At 44.4% G+C, this 17012-nt stretch overlaps 1 protein-coding gene across 4 annotated transcripts in view; it reads left to right on the top strand.

Moving 5' to 3' along the window:
* The window catches only part of LOC143286835 (dynamin-binding protein-like), a 274661-nt gene that overhangs the window by 27496 nt on the left and 230153 nt on the right, over window positions 1–17012 (top strand). For all 4 annotated transcript variants that reach the window (XM_076594658.1, XM_076594659.1, XM_076594657.1 and 1 more), the window contains one exon: window positions 4496–4662. In XM_076594658.1, the coding sequence (XP_076450773.1) occupies window positions 4496–4662 (167 nt within the window). The remainder of the gene's footprint in view (window positions 1–4495; window positions 4663–17012) is intronic.

Genomic DNA, 17012 nt, shown 5'->3' with positions numbered 1-17012 from the left:
AGTCTTTTGACGACCAGGATCAATACCAGAATAGGGAACATCCGAACCCTATATGATAGTGGAAAGCAGCTCAAGTAGCTAGAAAAATGGAAAGATACAAACTCAAGATCCTGGGCCTATGTGAGACCAGATGGAATTGTTCATGACAGCAAAGACTCACGAGCAGAGTCACCATCATCTACTCAGGACATGAAGACCAAGACCATGCACACACACATGGAATAGTGCTGCTTATGACACCGGAGGCAAGAGGGGCACTCTTGGAGTGGGAACCCGTATCTCCAAGGATTTCATCCGCAAGATTCAACTCCAAAGGCAGGATAACTTTCATCATCCAATGCTATGCACCAACCAACACAGCTGAAGGAAAAGAGAAGGACTTTTATAACACCCTCCAAGCAACTGTGGACAAAGCACCCAGAAGAGACCTAAAAATCCTCATGGGAGATCTGAATGCAAAAGTTCGCACAGACAACAGTGGCAGAGAGTTCATCATGGGGTTACAGGGCACTGGCACCAGAAATGAAAATGGGGAACTGTTTGCAGATTTCTGCACTTTTAGTGTTCTGGTCATTGGAGGTACCATCTATCCCCACAGGGAAATTTATAACAACACCTGGGTTTCTCCAGAAGGAAGGATGGGAAACCCAGATAGACCATGTCACCTTCGGTCACAAATGGAGAAGAAGCCTGCTGGATGTGAGAGTGAGACAAGGTGCCGATGCAGCTTCAGACCACCACCTGGTTGAGGCAACCTTAAAGGTCAAGCTGAAGGCCTTCCATGATCCAACAGAGAGATCTTCCTGCAAGTACAACATGCACAGGCTAAAGAGCAAAAGCAGAAACTGAAGTGTACCAGTGCGAGCTGAAGAACCGATTTGAGGCCCCAGCAGGGGAAACTGTTGGGGAACACTGGACATCAATTCAGAACCCATAGGCAGAAACATGCACAGAAGTCTTGGGAAGGAGAACAAGGCAGCACAAGGAGTGGCCAGCACCTGACACCTGGCTTCTGATCAACAAAGATCAGGAAAGACTGAAAACAAAATGAACCACTGTCAGAATGAACAATGAAAGACCAATCTGCAGGCCCAGTACAGGGAGACAAACTGGCAGGTAAAGAAGAGTGCCAGAGTGGACAAGAGAGGGTTGAACAGAAGAAGCAGAGACAGCAGCTGAGAAAAGGGACCTGAAGAGATTGTATGAAATCACAAGGACACTCTCAGGAAAGAACAGCATCACAGCTAAGCTAATGAAAGACAAAGAGGGCAGAACCATCACCAATGAGGCTGGTCAGAGAACAAGATGGCCACAGCACTTTCAGGAACTGTTAGATAAAACACCTCCAACCACACCCCCAGACATTCTGACATACCACCAGGTGACCACCTTTTGAATATGGATATGAGCCCACCCTCCAAGGCAGAAATATCCAGAGCCATCAAGTCCTTGAAAAATGGGAAAGCAGCAGGCATACCACCAGAAGTGATAAAAGCAAACATACCAACATGCACAGAGATACTTCACCCATTGCTTCAGAAAGTATGGGAGCAAGAGGAAGTGCCAGAAGAGTGGAAAAAGGGCTATCTGGTCAAACTGCTGAAAAAAAGGGACCTCTCATCTTGTAACAACTGGTGCGGTATCATGCTGTTATCAGTCACAAGCAAGATCCTAACCAGAATTATGCTGGATAGATTGAAAAACACCCTAGATGAAATACTGCGGCAAGAGCACACAGGCTTCCACCAAGACAAGTCATGCACTGATCACATCGCCACTTTGTGGATTATTATTGAACAGTCAGTGGAATCATGGCAACCCCCTCTCTACACAATCTTTGCCGACTTTGAAAAAGCCTTCGACAGTGTTGACAGAAATGTCACCTGGAAGTTGATGCACCACTACGGCGTACCACCAAAGTTCATTTCCATCATCCAGCATACAAAGACTCGACCTGCCAAGTCATCCACAGTGGGAAATGGACAGACCCCTTCATGGCACAAACAGGTCTGCTTTCACTGACTATTGTCCTTCTTGTTGACGACTGGATTATGAAGAAGACCACCGAAAAAGGACAGGGATCCAGTGGACTCTCACCAAGCAGTTAGAAGACCTGGACATTGCAGACGGATGCATGTCTCCTCTCACATTGACGCCAAGTTGCCTTGGAAAAGCTAAACCAGCTGTCTGAAGAAGCTGAGAAAACAGGTCTCAAAATTGATACCAGGAGGAAAGAACTCATGAATGTAAACAAGAGGCAAAATCAGCTCAATCTTAGAGGCAAAAACATCACTGAGGCAGGTGTTTGTCTACGTTGGCAGCGTAGTGAGCAAGGATGGAGGGGTGGATGAAGACATCAAGAGCCGCATCAATAAAGTGAGGCATGCCTTCAACACCCTGCGGCCAATGAGGAACTCTACATCTCTTTCCACTCACAACAAACAGAGGATCTTCAACATCAACGTTGAGGCAGTCAACGAAACCTTGAAATGAAGGCTTCGAGTTAACATATTAAGGGAGGGGGTTCTATGCCCACTTCCAATACAAACATGCCCCCTACCTGTTGATGTACATGACAGGATGTAACCTCATCAGGATGACCAGAATTTTGCTTCATTTGATCAACAGCAATAATACTCTTGTTTTCTATCACATTCTCGTTGTCACTATTGTCACCGCTGTGCAGCAAATCAAACAAAATTATAGCCACCTCTTCTGCTCTGTTACCTTGGCAGCCATTTTTACATGCTCAACAACTTTCTGCTTTACAAAACAAATAAACATTCAAACAAATAAAAAAGCACAGCAGAATCTAGCTAAAACTTGCAATGAAATTGCTTCAGACGCTCTTAAAGACCCGCAAACCCCCCAAAAAAAACAAACAAACAAAAAACAAACAAAAAAAACATGTAAAAAGATTTGTGTCTTCAGCTTTTCCTTTTCAGGTTCTGATGGGAAAATTACAGCCCCACATCCATTTTTCATCACAGAAATAAACATACTGCCAGGCCACAAACACAGCTATAATTTTGCATAAGTACATTTTTTATGTCGCCCTAACATCTGAATAAAAAATCTACAGCAAAATTTCTCAGCTTAGCGACTTTCAGAAAATAATTCTGCTTTGGCCTACTTCCAAATTTGAAATTCGTGCTGTCAGTCAAAAGGACGGAGGTGGACCAATCCAGTCCATATATGCTTCACACAGGTTCTAAGTTCAGCAGCCACCATCAGTGTGAAGTAAACACACTGACAACGAAAACCTTGCTGGCCAGGTCATGGGGGATCTGGCCGCTGATGTCTGGAATTTCAGTTTGTCTGTGCGAGAAAGAATGAGAGGGACCCGGTGAACAAGTGAATGTGTGAGCGAGTGTGTGTGTGTGTGTGTGTGTGTGATAGCCGGAGACAGACAGACGAAGAACAGGTAATCAAGTTATTAAAATTGATAACAAAATGTGGCATTCATCATTTGAAATGGAAAAAATCAGCACAGAGAGAGAGAGAGAGAGAGGGTGGGGGAGTGTGGGGGGAGAGGGGGTACAGGAGCTTGGGCTATGACCGTTGTTTGAATTGGTATGAGGCGTAGTGTGTGTTGGTGAGAGTAAACAGTGGTAATGGGACACTGCTGCACAGTGTAAACAGTATCAACAGACCAGACTCCTTTCCCATGTCTTGCAGCCAGAAATTGGTTCTCCTGACTCATGATATCCTGTCGGTGAAGCGAGAGCAGGAGTGGTCAGGTATAAAACTGTCCAACCGCGAGCCTGCATTTTAATGAATGTCCCAGGGATTTTTCGCTAGCGCTTTGCAGGCCTTTAAGGTAGTCACCATTTGCAAATGAAATTCTGCCATTTATAAGACCATCCTGACTCTAGATTATGCAATCACTCCTAAACAATGGTTGATACTGAGGGTGGGAGTGAAAGGGCTTAATTTAATTTAATTTTTTTGATGGATAAAACAGGTGTGGCTGCCTAAATCATAAATAAAGGAGGAAGGTGGCAGAGTGGTCAAGATGCTCCTCTGCCAATACTTAGTCTTTGAAGGTCTGAGTTTGAATTCCGCTCTTGTACTTTCTCCCAAGTTTGACAGGAAAATCAAACTGAGTGTCTAGTCATTCGGATGAGACGATAAACCAAGGTTCCATGAGCAGCACTTGGCGCACTGAAAAAGAACCCATGGCCAAGATGTCCTCTGGCAAAATTCTGTGGAAGAAATCCACTCTGATAGGTGCACAAAGATATGCATGAACTCAAGGCCGGAGTTGGGTTATGCTGCTGGTCAGGCATCTGCCTAGCAGATGTTGTGTAGTGTACGAACGCAGTGACACCACCTTGAGAAGTTGAAACTGAAACTGAATTTAAACCATAAATGATGGATAAAAACAACCTGCTCATGAAAAAAAGATTGACTTGACATGGGATTTGGTGTCTTTGAATGTAACAATAAAAATTGAATTAAAGCAATTATGTTCATTGTGTCCTGCATTTTACAGGGGACATCATTCTGGGTACAGAGCAAGTGGATGACAACTGGTGGAAGGGAAAGAATGGCCCTCTTCGAGGTATCTTCCCTTTGTCTTGTGTGCATGAACTTGACATTGTCACAGAGGGAAGTCACTCACGTTCAGCAAGCCTGAGATGTCGTTCAGCGAGCTTGAAGGTGAGTGATAGAAGGGAGACTGGAACAGTCTGTGAGTGATTCAGTGAATGTTTATCATCATTTGACAACACACACACTCTGTCACATGATGCAAATATGTGTCTGCCTGAATGTTGCATGTGTCTGTGTTCTTATTCACTCCCCATTACCCCCATCCTACAAGTACCAAAGCAGGTATTCAACATATCATTTGGGAAGATGCAGGCTGCCAAATTATAATGTGAATAAAAATTGTTAATCACATGCAAGATGCAGATTCAATGTAAATTTTCCTTATGGGGTATGGAGGGTTACCAACAATTGAAAGAAAAGAACATAAACATGAAATAAAGTGTGTTAACAACACTCAACTGTGGATTGCAGAGTACAATTAAAGTATGTTCTATTTAATTAACAAATAATGAGGCCAGGAGATGAAATGATTAACAAATAGTAAAGAGTGGTAACTCTCTCCATTCACAAGGTACACAACTTCAAATCAGTGTCTGGGTTTGTTCCAATGTACCTTTTATTTACCTGTGTGCTAGGTGAATCGGTAGCATAAGCAGCACTGACTTGGAGTTGTGTAACTTGTGAATGGAGAGAGTCACCACTCTTTACTATTTGTTAATATGTTCTATTAAACCTTAGCCTGACTAGGAATTTGGCAAATAACTAAATCTTATTTGCTGGGTAAATATAACAAAAAAGTGGTATGTGTAGAAAAAAAAAATTATAGATTATTTTTTTTACAGACACAGGTAAAAAAAAAAGAAAAAAAAAGAAAGGTTAACGAATGGACCATTCAGAAAAAAAGTTTTGTTATGATTAAATAACTATGTGACCCACAAAGTTAACTGAGCAACAACAATGTTAGAATAACAGAGATAACCAAACAGCATACCTTACTCTTGTTTCCTGTTTGTTAAATTACCATTCTTGAAACAACCGGGCAATCCACTTGAAATGATGAATATAGTAATAATAATAATAATAATAATTTGTTTTATAAAGCACCTTTCCATGTAAAACATGCTCAGTTGCACTGTACTATGTGAATACCAACATTTAAAACTTGCATTTAAACACTAAACTGAAAAACAAAACAAAAAAGAAAAACTTACATGTATAGCCCTTTACAGTCAGCCAACCAAACACTCCAGCACAAATTTATGTGCACACACACGCACACACTCATAGGGGTGCAAGTCGTCCTGCATATGCCTGAAATACAGCACAGAACATCTTGACTTTGGGTAGTTTCGGGCATGTAGAAATTTTGTTTTGGTTTTGGGCATGGAGAAATTTTGTTTTTGTAGTTTCTGGCATGTATAACCTTTTGTGGCCTGGTTGCTCTCTCTGATTTCTCTGTCATGGTTATGTTTGGTGACGTCATTTTGTATGTGACAAAACTCAAACTAAAAAGAAATCTCAGAGAAGTACTCAAATTCAGATTTGTCAGAACCAGAATTTCGTTTACTTGCATGTGCATCAGTGTCTTGAAAACTGTGGGAGATAAACGCATTGCCTTGCTCTCTGGTGATTTTGCGATGAAAAGTGCGTTCACCAAACATATTTTGTGATAGCATGATATCAGTAAAGTCTTTTTGACGAAAAATTGCAAGAGGTGACAATGCTTCCTTTCTCGGAAGTTTATCACTCATGTTTGCACTTGATACCACGCTTCTGCGTGCATGGGAAAAAAAAAGAAACAAGAAAGGCAAGGCCTTCAAGACTCACTTGTGATACACACTTAAAAAAACAAAAACCTTATAAGAATTAAAAATTTGTTGAAATTTGTTGTCTATTCTTTATCACAATCATAACACAGCTTTGCAAGAAGAATAAAAAAGGGGGATGGGGGCGTGGGGGTGGGGTGCTTCAATACAAATTTGAACCATGGATAATTGGATCGAGAATGAGTGGTTTTACCCACTGCGATAACATGGGTTCAATGCTTACGTTAAAAAATTATTATGTGAGCATTTTCCTTTAGTGGAATAAAAATACAGCGGCAGTCATAATGCCATTTAAATCATATTATTTTGGTATATCTTGGGCGTTTAAAAATTTCTTCTAAGTCCAAGGTAAAGGAGATGTTCCCATCGCCTCAAAAACACTGCAATATATGTCCGTTTTTATAGATCTGCAGAGATCCATGTTCAACAAGCTCAGTTATCTTTCCACTTACTGAGAAAGTATGACACCGTCCATTCAATTTCTTTTTTAATTACACATACTTAACCGTGACCCAACTAGTGCAGACTCCGGCAGGGGTCTGACATTCCTGTCCTGTGCAAACTTGTCCTGTGCAAACTACTATCCGCCTATGTGGAGAAAACGAAAGCAACTACGGCCGATAACCTCCTGGAAGTAGGTAACCTCCCCTTTGTTCCGCTGGCTAGCGCCCTCTTTTTCCAGCAGCCATTATGACTCCTGTTCCTGTGCTCTTCATACAGCTAAGTTTTTTCGTATTTTCTGCTTGTCTGTCGATTCTCTGGCATTCTTGTTTTTTGTCAAATTATGTCTCCAACCAGGTCACATAATTATGTAGCTCGATTGGGCAGTCACGCTAAAATTCAGGCGCGATCGCAATCAATTCACTGACACTCTGGGCCCTCTACTCCTGGCCCTGTCAACAACGCCAACCCGCCGCCTCCTCCGCTCCCTCCGGTCAACTCCAGACCTCCACCACCTCCTACACCTCCTCTGGTGACTTCTAGAGGTTTGTTGCCACACACTCAGGTCAGTGTTGCCTTTAATGTCATTTTTATCGATCCGCGAACGCACTCGACGCGATCCGTGTTTTCTCGGCCCTGCCAGTCGGCAGTGTACGAGTCGACCTCCTCTATCTCTTTACCCATACCCACAGTTGCACCAATGGAATGTGCCACATTCCCTCTGGGGAAACAATACCACCAAAAAAAAAGAAAAAAAAAAAAAAAAGGCTTGTTGTGGATCTGCACGCTAGACTGGGCCCTATGTGTGATGTGTCCGTGGTGGCGGCCGTGACATCGGATCACATGGCATGCCTCGACCGTCTTGGATCCAGTGGCGACCGAGGCGCGTAGGGATGCCCTCCCCTGGTGTAGGGAGGAAGGTGGACCACTAGGGGACACACACGTCCATATGCGTGCACCCCTCTCCTTGTCCAGAGTGCCCGATCCAAGGGAGGCAACCTCTGCTTCGGCACCCTTGCTGGTGACCATCGCAGTTATTTTCCTTGCACCGGCACTGCTCCTCGCCTACTGTGCGGGTGCGTGCACGGTCCCACCAAGCTATGCGGTGATGACCCCATCTGCCACACCGCTGAGTGCTGCTGTTTCCCATCCACTAATGGCGTCTCAGCAAGCTGCTCAACCAAACAATCAGCAACTCATTGCTAACTTGCTGCAGCAATTATGCACCACTCTGCTTCCCCGTGCCACACCTTGCGCCTGCACTGCCCCTCGCCCACAGAGCAGGTATGTGCACGGCCCATTGAACTTCAGCAGTGCTGGATTCTCCTGCCCCATCGCCTAACTCTGCTGTTACCCAGACTAATGTCGGCATCGGCACTTCCACGTCGGAGTGTCTCTTGATAACTCGATCCTGCCTCTCTGCAGTGCTCGGGCCGATCTTGTCTATCCCTTTATCTGTCAACACACAACAGCTGAACGTCGGTCCTCTCGCAGGAGCTATTCGCGAGGTTGGACCGCTGTCCAGCTACAGGGGGATGCACATCCCACGGCAAGCCGATGGACTTGTCACCCCCTCGTCCACGACGCCCATCACACTGGATTACGGCGCCGTCATGCCACATGCCCCGACCGTCTCGCGTCTGATGGTGACCGATTTGGGTTGGGATGTCCACGGCACAAAGGGACATTATAATTATTCCCCTTGCGGCTGTTTTCACCTGTGTCAGTTACTGTGGCATTGAATCATGGACTCTCACACGCAGCATGACATTCCTCCCTCTACAGTGAGGACACATCACGCCAGGGGATATGTGCTCTAAAGACACCATCCTTTTTGACGATTATCGGCGCCAAGGGAGGCAACTCCGCATTTGTAACCTAGGCAGTTGATGCTGTAGTTACTTTCTCCGACACAGCACGTCACTCCTGCCCCCCGTGCTGTCCACCTACGATGATTTTTCGGTTTCTCATTGGGTCCTGATGCCCATTCATGGACTTTACACAACTTTGCATAGCAACTGTACCTTTCTTGCTGTTTCTCAGGCTATTGGCCACTGAACTTTGGGGTTCTTCATCCCCCCACACTTGCACACAGTCCTCTGCAGGCAACCATCCCTATTACCGTTCTCTTCTGGTTATACACAATAACAGGAAATAAATCACAACATTTCCCCAGCTATTCTTTTTGATTTATTATTTAACCCCCCCCCCACACCCCCAATAAAAAATATTGTATATATATATATATATATTTAGAAGGAGGGAGATATATATATATATATAGATATATATATAGATATATGTATAGAATATCTTGCTACATTTATACACATTACTATTTACACTTATAGATGTATACGTATCCCTCGGTATACACGTGTGTGCGCTTACGGGATAGGTTCATACGACTTTCATATTAACATGTACAATTTTATTTCTATCTCTATTCATTGACATCTGTTCATTGAGATTCCCTACATAGCAATACAGACACATTTGCAATTGCGTCATTCTGTTCACATGCCCAGATCTCTGTGTCTACATACTGGCACTTTATTCATATGTGTATGTACATCTCTTATATATAGGTGCATACACAGATTCCTTCCCATTACGGATTATGCACACTTACCCATTTACTTGGGTATATCTGTGCATGCTACACGTTTGCTTATACAGCCGCTTATTTCTCATGACTCGATCTCTTGTCATGTCATTGACATATTCCTCACACCATCACTAGAGTTATTGGAAGTTTATAATCCCATTGCACATATATGTATTCATTTTCATAAATTCATCCCTACCTTGCTTTCGGAGGACGACTGCACTCACAGACAAAACTGCCTCATTCACACCTGAATGAATGCTCCTTCACATATCAGTAGTGGCTAGTCCTTAGGGACCCACACACACTCCCTTCCCACCCACAGGGCTAAGGATGCCCTCTCTTGGTGCATGGAGGGACAAGGCAACCCAACTCATTTGCCTACAACAATCACCCACAGGGCTAGAGATGCCCTAACCTGGTACAAGGAGGGATGAGGCAGTCCAACTTATAGGTGCCACTCCGGACACACATGCCCTTCATTCCTTCCAAGTTTTTGCAGGCCCAAAAACTGCCCACTGGGCAGGAGACAATCACCCTAAGTCCATCTCTTCCACTCCTCACTAGTAGCAGAAGGCCTGGGTAATAATTGTTTTCCTCTACACTCCGGAGAATGGCATATTGACGAGGACGGATGCGTCTCACAAAGCTCAACGAACCGTTCATTACCCACAAGGGCATACCTTTCTGCCCACTCATACCGACATGGCAGATGCCACATTCAAGCACATTAGTTCGCCCCATCGCCTTGCTTGAACAGAGATCCAACATCGATGTCTCAAACAATTGGCGTTTGAAAGCATTTTCTGCACTTGGTCTTCCCTGCCCGATCCTTTCAGCTTCAACACACAACCACTGCTGTGGTTACAGATGGGCATTCCTTCTCAAGCACTGTCTTTCCAATGAGACACTTCCAAGGGTTTCTAGCCTAGGCAGGCTATCCCATCATGGAGCCCCAGCCTTCAGTCAAGGGCCTGTCAGAGGATGACTTTGTTGTCACTTCGGAAGCAAGCACTATGTCTTTCAGGCACATGGTTGCACCACAAGACCCTGTCAGCTCCTTCCGGCTTCCTTACATTTCAACTTAACCTGCATGGTGGACACCTTCATCCCTCAAGCACACAGCAGCTGTTTCCTAATTTTCCCATGCTGACTGGTGTCCTCCGAGGACCAGTATATGATAATCAGTCATGTACGACATTGGCCATCAGATCAGCAGAGGAGGCAACTGCTGCCCCGATTATTCGGGCTGGAATTTTATTATACAATTTATAGTAGAGAGTGTTTTGCCCAAGTTGCATCCCCAGTCCCTCAATCAAGAGGGCCTTAGGACTCACCATAGGGACGGATCCCAAAGGCTAGTTAGCCCCCTAGTCTGGGAGACATAGTCAAGGCTGCAGCACTAAGTCCCAGTGCAATTTGACTTCTAGTCTGAGAGACATAGTCCTTCATGAAAGACTAAGCTGCAGATGATTTCCCTTTGCAATTCAGAAACCGCTGATAATAGCTCTCACTTTACTGTTGGCCATACTGAAAAAGCATGTCAGATCAGTGATTTGATGTAAATGGCCAGTACAACACATCTAGAGCCACTTTCCTCCCTGCCCCCGCCCTGCTCCATCCCAGACTTAGTGCGCACCACACACAGCCAGAGGCCTGTCGTGGATCCGGTCCCCATTCTCACTAAAGAACCTTCAGCAAAAATTTTCCCCATGGAAACCCTCTTCCATTAGGAATTCCACCACAGAATGAGACTCAGTGACCTGGAGGCACATGAAGTGCACTCCCACAGCCTGATCCAACCCAGCCATTGACTGCCGACAACTTTCTGCAGGTTGCTCCAACATGCCACACTCAGGTAGAGAAGCCACCAAGGGGAGAAGTCCATGCCAACGTGGGCATTGAAATCCCCAAGGATGATCAGCCTGTCCTTTCTGTCTACCGCTGAAATGGTGCGGCTGAGCTCCTCGTAGAAAGCTTCTTTGATGTCATCAGGGTTGGTCTTTGTCGGGGCATAGCAGCTGATGACTGTGGCGAAGGTATCCTTGGACAGCTTCAGACACACGGTCATCAGCCTGTCGTTTATCCCACGTGGAAGGCTGTCAAGCTGTTGTGCAAATTTGGTTCGTATGGCAAAGCCCACGCCTGAGGTTCTTGGGGTGCCATCTGGCTTCCCAGTGCAGTAGAAGGTGTAGCCCACTCCAACTTCCTCCAGCTTCTTAGGTTCTCTGTCAACATAATAAACCATGGAAAAACAGTAACAGGAGCCAGACACCCAAACCTAAGACACTTGGGGAAATGAGTACATCTGAAAATATTTTTAATTATTATTATCATTATTATTATTATTGTTATGAGCATTTATGCCTAATCTAGAAAATAAGCCCCAGGTGTTTACAAATACAACACATATGTAAATATTGAAAAGGAAGAAATTGATCACAAGATACCAAACTTTATCAAAAATTATTCCCCACCCCCACACCCCCCTGCCCTCCACACACACACAATACACACAAGCACACGCACACTCACACGCACACATAACTCGTAGCACACAATCGTAAATAGTACCTAATCAAAAATACAACTAACAATTTCATGAAGGTATGTAAGGATGAATGAGATCAGAAAGATACTGTGGACTGGAAGCCTCAATGGACTTGAAACAGAGACAGCTTTGTAAGTAATTCTTTCTTGTACTGGGAGCCAGTGTAAAGCATGAAGGAGAGGAGAGACGTGATCAAATTTAGAGGAATGAAAGACAAGACAAGCAGCATAGTTATGGACTTCCTGAAGCCTAGCAATGAGGTAGCTGGGTGAACCGACAAGTAGGGAATTACAATAATCCAGGCGGGACAGCACAAAGACACCGAGGCGAGTTTTGGTTGCATCTTTAGTCAGGAGATGATGAATGGAGTGATCAAAGTAACACAGTTTACATATATTTGCAACATGTTGCTGATAGGAAAGAGACTTGTCGAGTATGACACCAAGATTGCAGACAGAAGAGGAAAGAGGAATGTCGGTGCCACTGAGGGAGACTGAGGAAGGCAGAGAGACCGAGTGGCAAAGTCTTTGTGGGGGTGATAATCATGATTTCAGTTTTATCCTCATTTAATTTTAGCTTGTTTTCAGTCATCCATGTCTTCAGATCAGAGATGCAGGCCTGAGTAGAGTCAATGAGAGGGAAGGAGAGACTGAGGTCCTGACATATACAGCTGGTTGTCATCAGAAAAGCTATGATGGGACAACGAATGATGATTCACGACGATGGAAATCGGTTATGTGTAAAGAACAGACAGAATGGGCCCAAGAACAGAGCCTTGTGGCACACCAAACTGTACGTCGGAAGGGGAGGATGAAAGACTGCAAACAGAAACAACATTGGACCGGTCAGACAGATAAGAGCGGAACCATGAGAGAGCAAGATTGCAGATTCCAGAAGTGCAATTCAGATGGTTGAGGAGAATCTGATGATCAACGGTATCAAAGGCGGCTGAAAGAGGAAAGAGGGAGAGAATAGAGATTCCGTTATTGTCAGGAGAAGTTAATAAAATCATTCGCAGTTTTGAGAAGGGATGTCTCAGTGCTATGACCAGTGTGGTAAGCAGACTGAAATTGGTAATTCAAGTTATTGGTGCTGAGGTGGTCGAGAGCAAGGACAACTTTCTCAGTTACTTTTGAGAAAAAGGGAAGATTAGAAATGGGCCTGTAATTCTTTAGTGAGTCTGGATCGAGACTGGGTTTTTTTAGCAGTGGCCTTAAGATAGCAGATGGGAAAGGAGACAGACAGAAGAGAGTTGTTAATAACAGCAGTGATGTGTGGAAGAAGTATGTCAAAGCAATGGTTGAGGAAGGAAGCGGGAAGAGGGTCAAGTTCGCATGTTTCAGTGCTTGACTGTCTGATAATTCTCTTGACAGTGTCAACAGAGACAGGCTGGAAAAAGGTGAGGGGGTGCCAAAGAAAGGTGGGTCAGGAAAGACGGAGGGAGCGACAGAATGAGAGTCAAAAGTCTGACGGAGGTCCAGGATCTACTGGTGAAGAAATCTGAAAGTGCTTGTGGAAGATGGGAAGGGGAGAGGGGTTGGATTTGCCAAGGAGTTTGTTGGTGATCAAATATAATTTTTTGGAGGTGACACATGCAGCAATTTTGGCATTATAATATGCAGTTTTAGCAGCGTGTACTAAATTGTTCACAGCTTTGTTAGCAGCCTGAAATAACTGTTTGTGAATGGTGAGGCTCGTTTTCAGACACTGTCTCTGGGCTCTGCAATGCTCTTGCTTTGCTTCCAGCAACTGGGGGCCAGCGTCGGAGAACCACAGTGACGGCGGGCACTGGGAGACCCTGCATCTGGTGGCAGGGGTGTACTAGTCCAGCAGGTCAGCCAGCAGCTGGTTGAGGTCATTGGCAGAAACAGCGGGACAGGACACAAGCCTGGCCTGGAGGTCCTCGTCAAAGGCGGCCAAGTTGACGCCAGCTAGATTCCTAGCCAGCATGTAGACCTGGCGAGAAATGGGGCCTCAACAGGTGCAGCTGACACTGGAGGCACACATGGTCAGAGGGCAGGGTGTGGTTGACGGTCAGGGACTTTATAAGGTCTTGTCAGCACTGTGAACGACCCAGTCCAGTGTATGGCCATACCAGTGTGTGGGGACACGGACAGCTTGGACTAGACCAAAAGAGTCGAGGAGGTCAATAAGTCTGGCAGTTTGAGTATTATTGGGCACATCATAGTGGAAGTTGAAATCTCCCACAATCATGTAGGAGCCTTTCAGGGAGTTGCAACTGACCAGAAACTCAGGGAACTCATCGATGGACATTGAGTCCTTCAGTTTGTTTTTGTTACTGGGGAGCAGGCGGTAAAGGGTGAGGAGGTGAAAGGTGTAGGGAAGGGTGAGGGTGAGCTAGACAAGTTCAAATGAGGGGTGAAGAAATGGGAAATCATTGGTGGTGGAGATGAAGGGGTGAGGGAGTCAGCAACAATGACATCAATGCTGCCCACCCTCAACAACAGAACAGCGAGCAAATCACCACCACCTGTGTCATTCGACAGAATTCAGATTGAGAAAACTGAATGCAGTTCGACAGGATGCTGACCTTCAGAAAACATATGGAAAATACTGTTCTCAAATGCAAAAAGGGTCTTTTAGTCTTAAAAGCAATCGCAGCCGAAGGTATTGAACAATGCCACCTCTTCCTGCTATACCAGTCACTCGTTCTCAGTGTGATTGACTACAGACTTGGGCTGACAACACTGTCTCAAAGCAGCCTACTAAAATTAGAAAGAGTTCAAAATGAAGCAATGAGACTGATCCTTGGAACAACAAAAGACATGCCCACAGAAACCATACGATACCTGCTTGACCTTCCTTCAGTGCAGGCCAGAAAAAGTTAGAACAGGTTAAGACCTACTTCAGAGCATTAGAAAACCCTCAAAACCCACTGCATGACGCAATCAAGGAACCAAACGGCAGCCGTCTAGGACAAGGAAGATCGTGGATGGGGCAAGCAGAAGACACAATCCAACTAGTATGCTGACTACAAGACCTGAAAGAAACAACAGAATGGGAGGAAAACCCTGAAAACCTCAGTCATCTATTCAACACAGCCATTTCACCCACTTTAGGAAGACATTATCGGGAATGGCCAGAGGGCAAAACTGATGCAGAAGTGAAGCTACTCATAGAAGAAAACAGTAAAGAAGAGGACATCATCATATACACAGATGGCTCAGTCACCAAAGACCAACCCGGTTGGGGATTCACTTCGAAACAAAATGGCAAAAACAATTAGGGAAGAGAATGCTGCCTACAAAGTCACAACCTCCAGCCGAACGATGGAAGTTGATGTTGTGACACATGCCCTCCAGTGGCTATCATCTATCCATATGCCCGGAAATCAACATGCCATGATTCTAACGGACTCAATGAATCTCATACAGAAAATTGAAAGTGGAATGGGAAGCCCAGAGTGGTATGAGGCAATGCACAACTTTCAGATTAAAAAACTTACATGGTCATGGTCATACTGCCCGGGACATGCAGGTGTTAAGGGAAATGAGCGAACTGACAGACTTGCTGGTAACGCAACAACAACGAGCGGCCTACATCTAGGAAAATCGGAAATCCTCAGAAAAGTCAAAGAATACCAAAAAGAACAGGTACAAGGCCATCACACCATCGATCGCCTCAAAGAAAATAAAGGTAGAGAGGGAGTGACCGTAAGTCGAGCATGAAAGGTAGAGCATGATGCTTTGCAAATCAAACGAATATCGGCATCATTTCCAAGCCAACATTGCACAAATTTCTTCAAAACGGAACAGAGTCTCTGTGGGCTTTTCCAAATACAATAGACTGAGCAACACCTAGACGCCACATTCTTGGCATCAGAGATCTTTTCCTACCCCTCTTGTGGCCAATCAGTGGCAGCCTCTGCATGTGTGTGTTTATATGTCTGTGTGTGTCTGTGTGTTTGTGTGCGTGTGTACGTGTGCGAGGGAGTAAGTGTACACGTGTCAGGAGAGCTCTGTGCACGTGCGTGCATGTGTGAGTGAGTGTGTGTGTGTGTGTGTGTGTGTGTGTGTGTGTAGAAGATGAGGTATGTGTGTTTATGCATGTCTACACTGTGGGAGCAACAGAATATTGGAACGTGCGGGTGTGCATATATATATATATATTTGTATACATGTGTGTGGGGTTGGGGTTGGGGGATATGGGCGTATGTGTGTGTGCTTGTAAAAGTAAGTGTGCATGTGTGTGTGGGGGAGAGGGGGTGGTTGTGCACTGTGGAAGCTGCGATATGTAGCCTAGAAATGAGTGTGTGGAGGATGGGGGAGAGGGGATTGCAGGGTAATGTGTGCGTGTGTGTGTATGTGTGTTGGTGCTCATGTACGTTTATGTGTATTTGATTGTTCTTTCATATCTGTGAAACTGCATGTCTGTTGCATATCTGTTATGCATGTGTGTGTGTGAATGTGTGTCTGCATGTTTCACATTTATTTGCTCATTTATCAGCTTAAAAAAAAAAAAAATTAATAGTAGTATTTTTATGTATTTATCTATTATTTTTCATTTATTTGTTTTTTGGGTTTTTTTGTTGTAATTTTATCTATTTATTTTATTTTATTATTATTATTATTATTATTATTTTTTTTTTTTTTTTAATGATTTATTTATTTTATTTGTTTTATTTATTTATTTATTTATTATTTTTTTCTCGAGGCCTGACTAAGCGTGTTGGGTTACGCTGCTGGTCAGGCATCTGCTTGGCAGATGTGGTGTAGCGTATATGGATTTGACCGAACACAGTGACACCTCCTTGAGCTACTGATACTGGTACTCCTGGAGGCCGGAAAACCGTGCAGCATAGAATTCTCCCTTTCCTTCCTATGGCACGGAAATCAATAAATAGCAGTATAAAGCTCCAACATTCTTTATAAGATCATTAAAACACAGATACGCGATTGAAAAAATTGGACATAAATCATGTTAAATGGGAAACCAGATCAAGAGAAATTGAAAAGAAACTGGTATTCATATGCCCCCCTCATTGAATCATAACACAATGACTTCGTAAAGA

The sequence above is a fragment of the Babylonia areolata genome, chromosome 10 (genome assembly GCF_041734735.1).
Source record: "Babylonia areolata isolate BAREFJ2019XMU chromosome 10, ASM4173473v1, whole genome shotgun sequence".
Taxonomy (NCBI): Eukaryota; Metazoa; Mollusca; class Gastropoda; order Neogastropoda; family Buccinidae; genus Babylonia; species Babylonia areolata.
The sequence above is the reverse complement of the archived record's forward strand: the minus strand, read 5'-3'. Positions and strand labels throughout refer to the sequence as shown.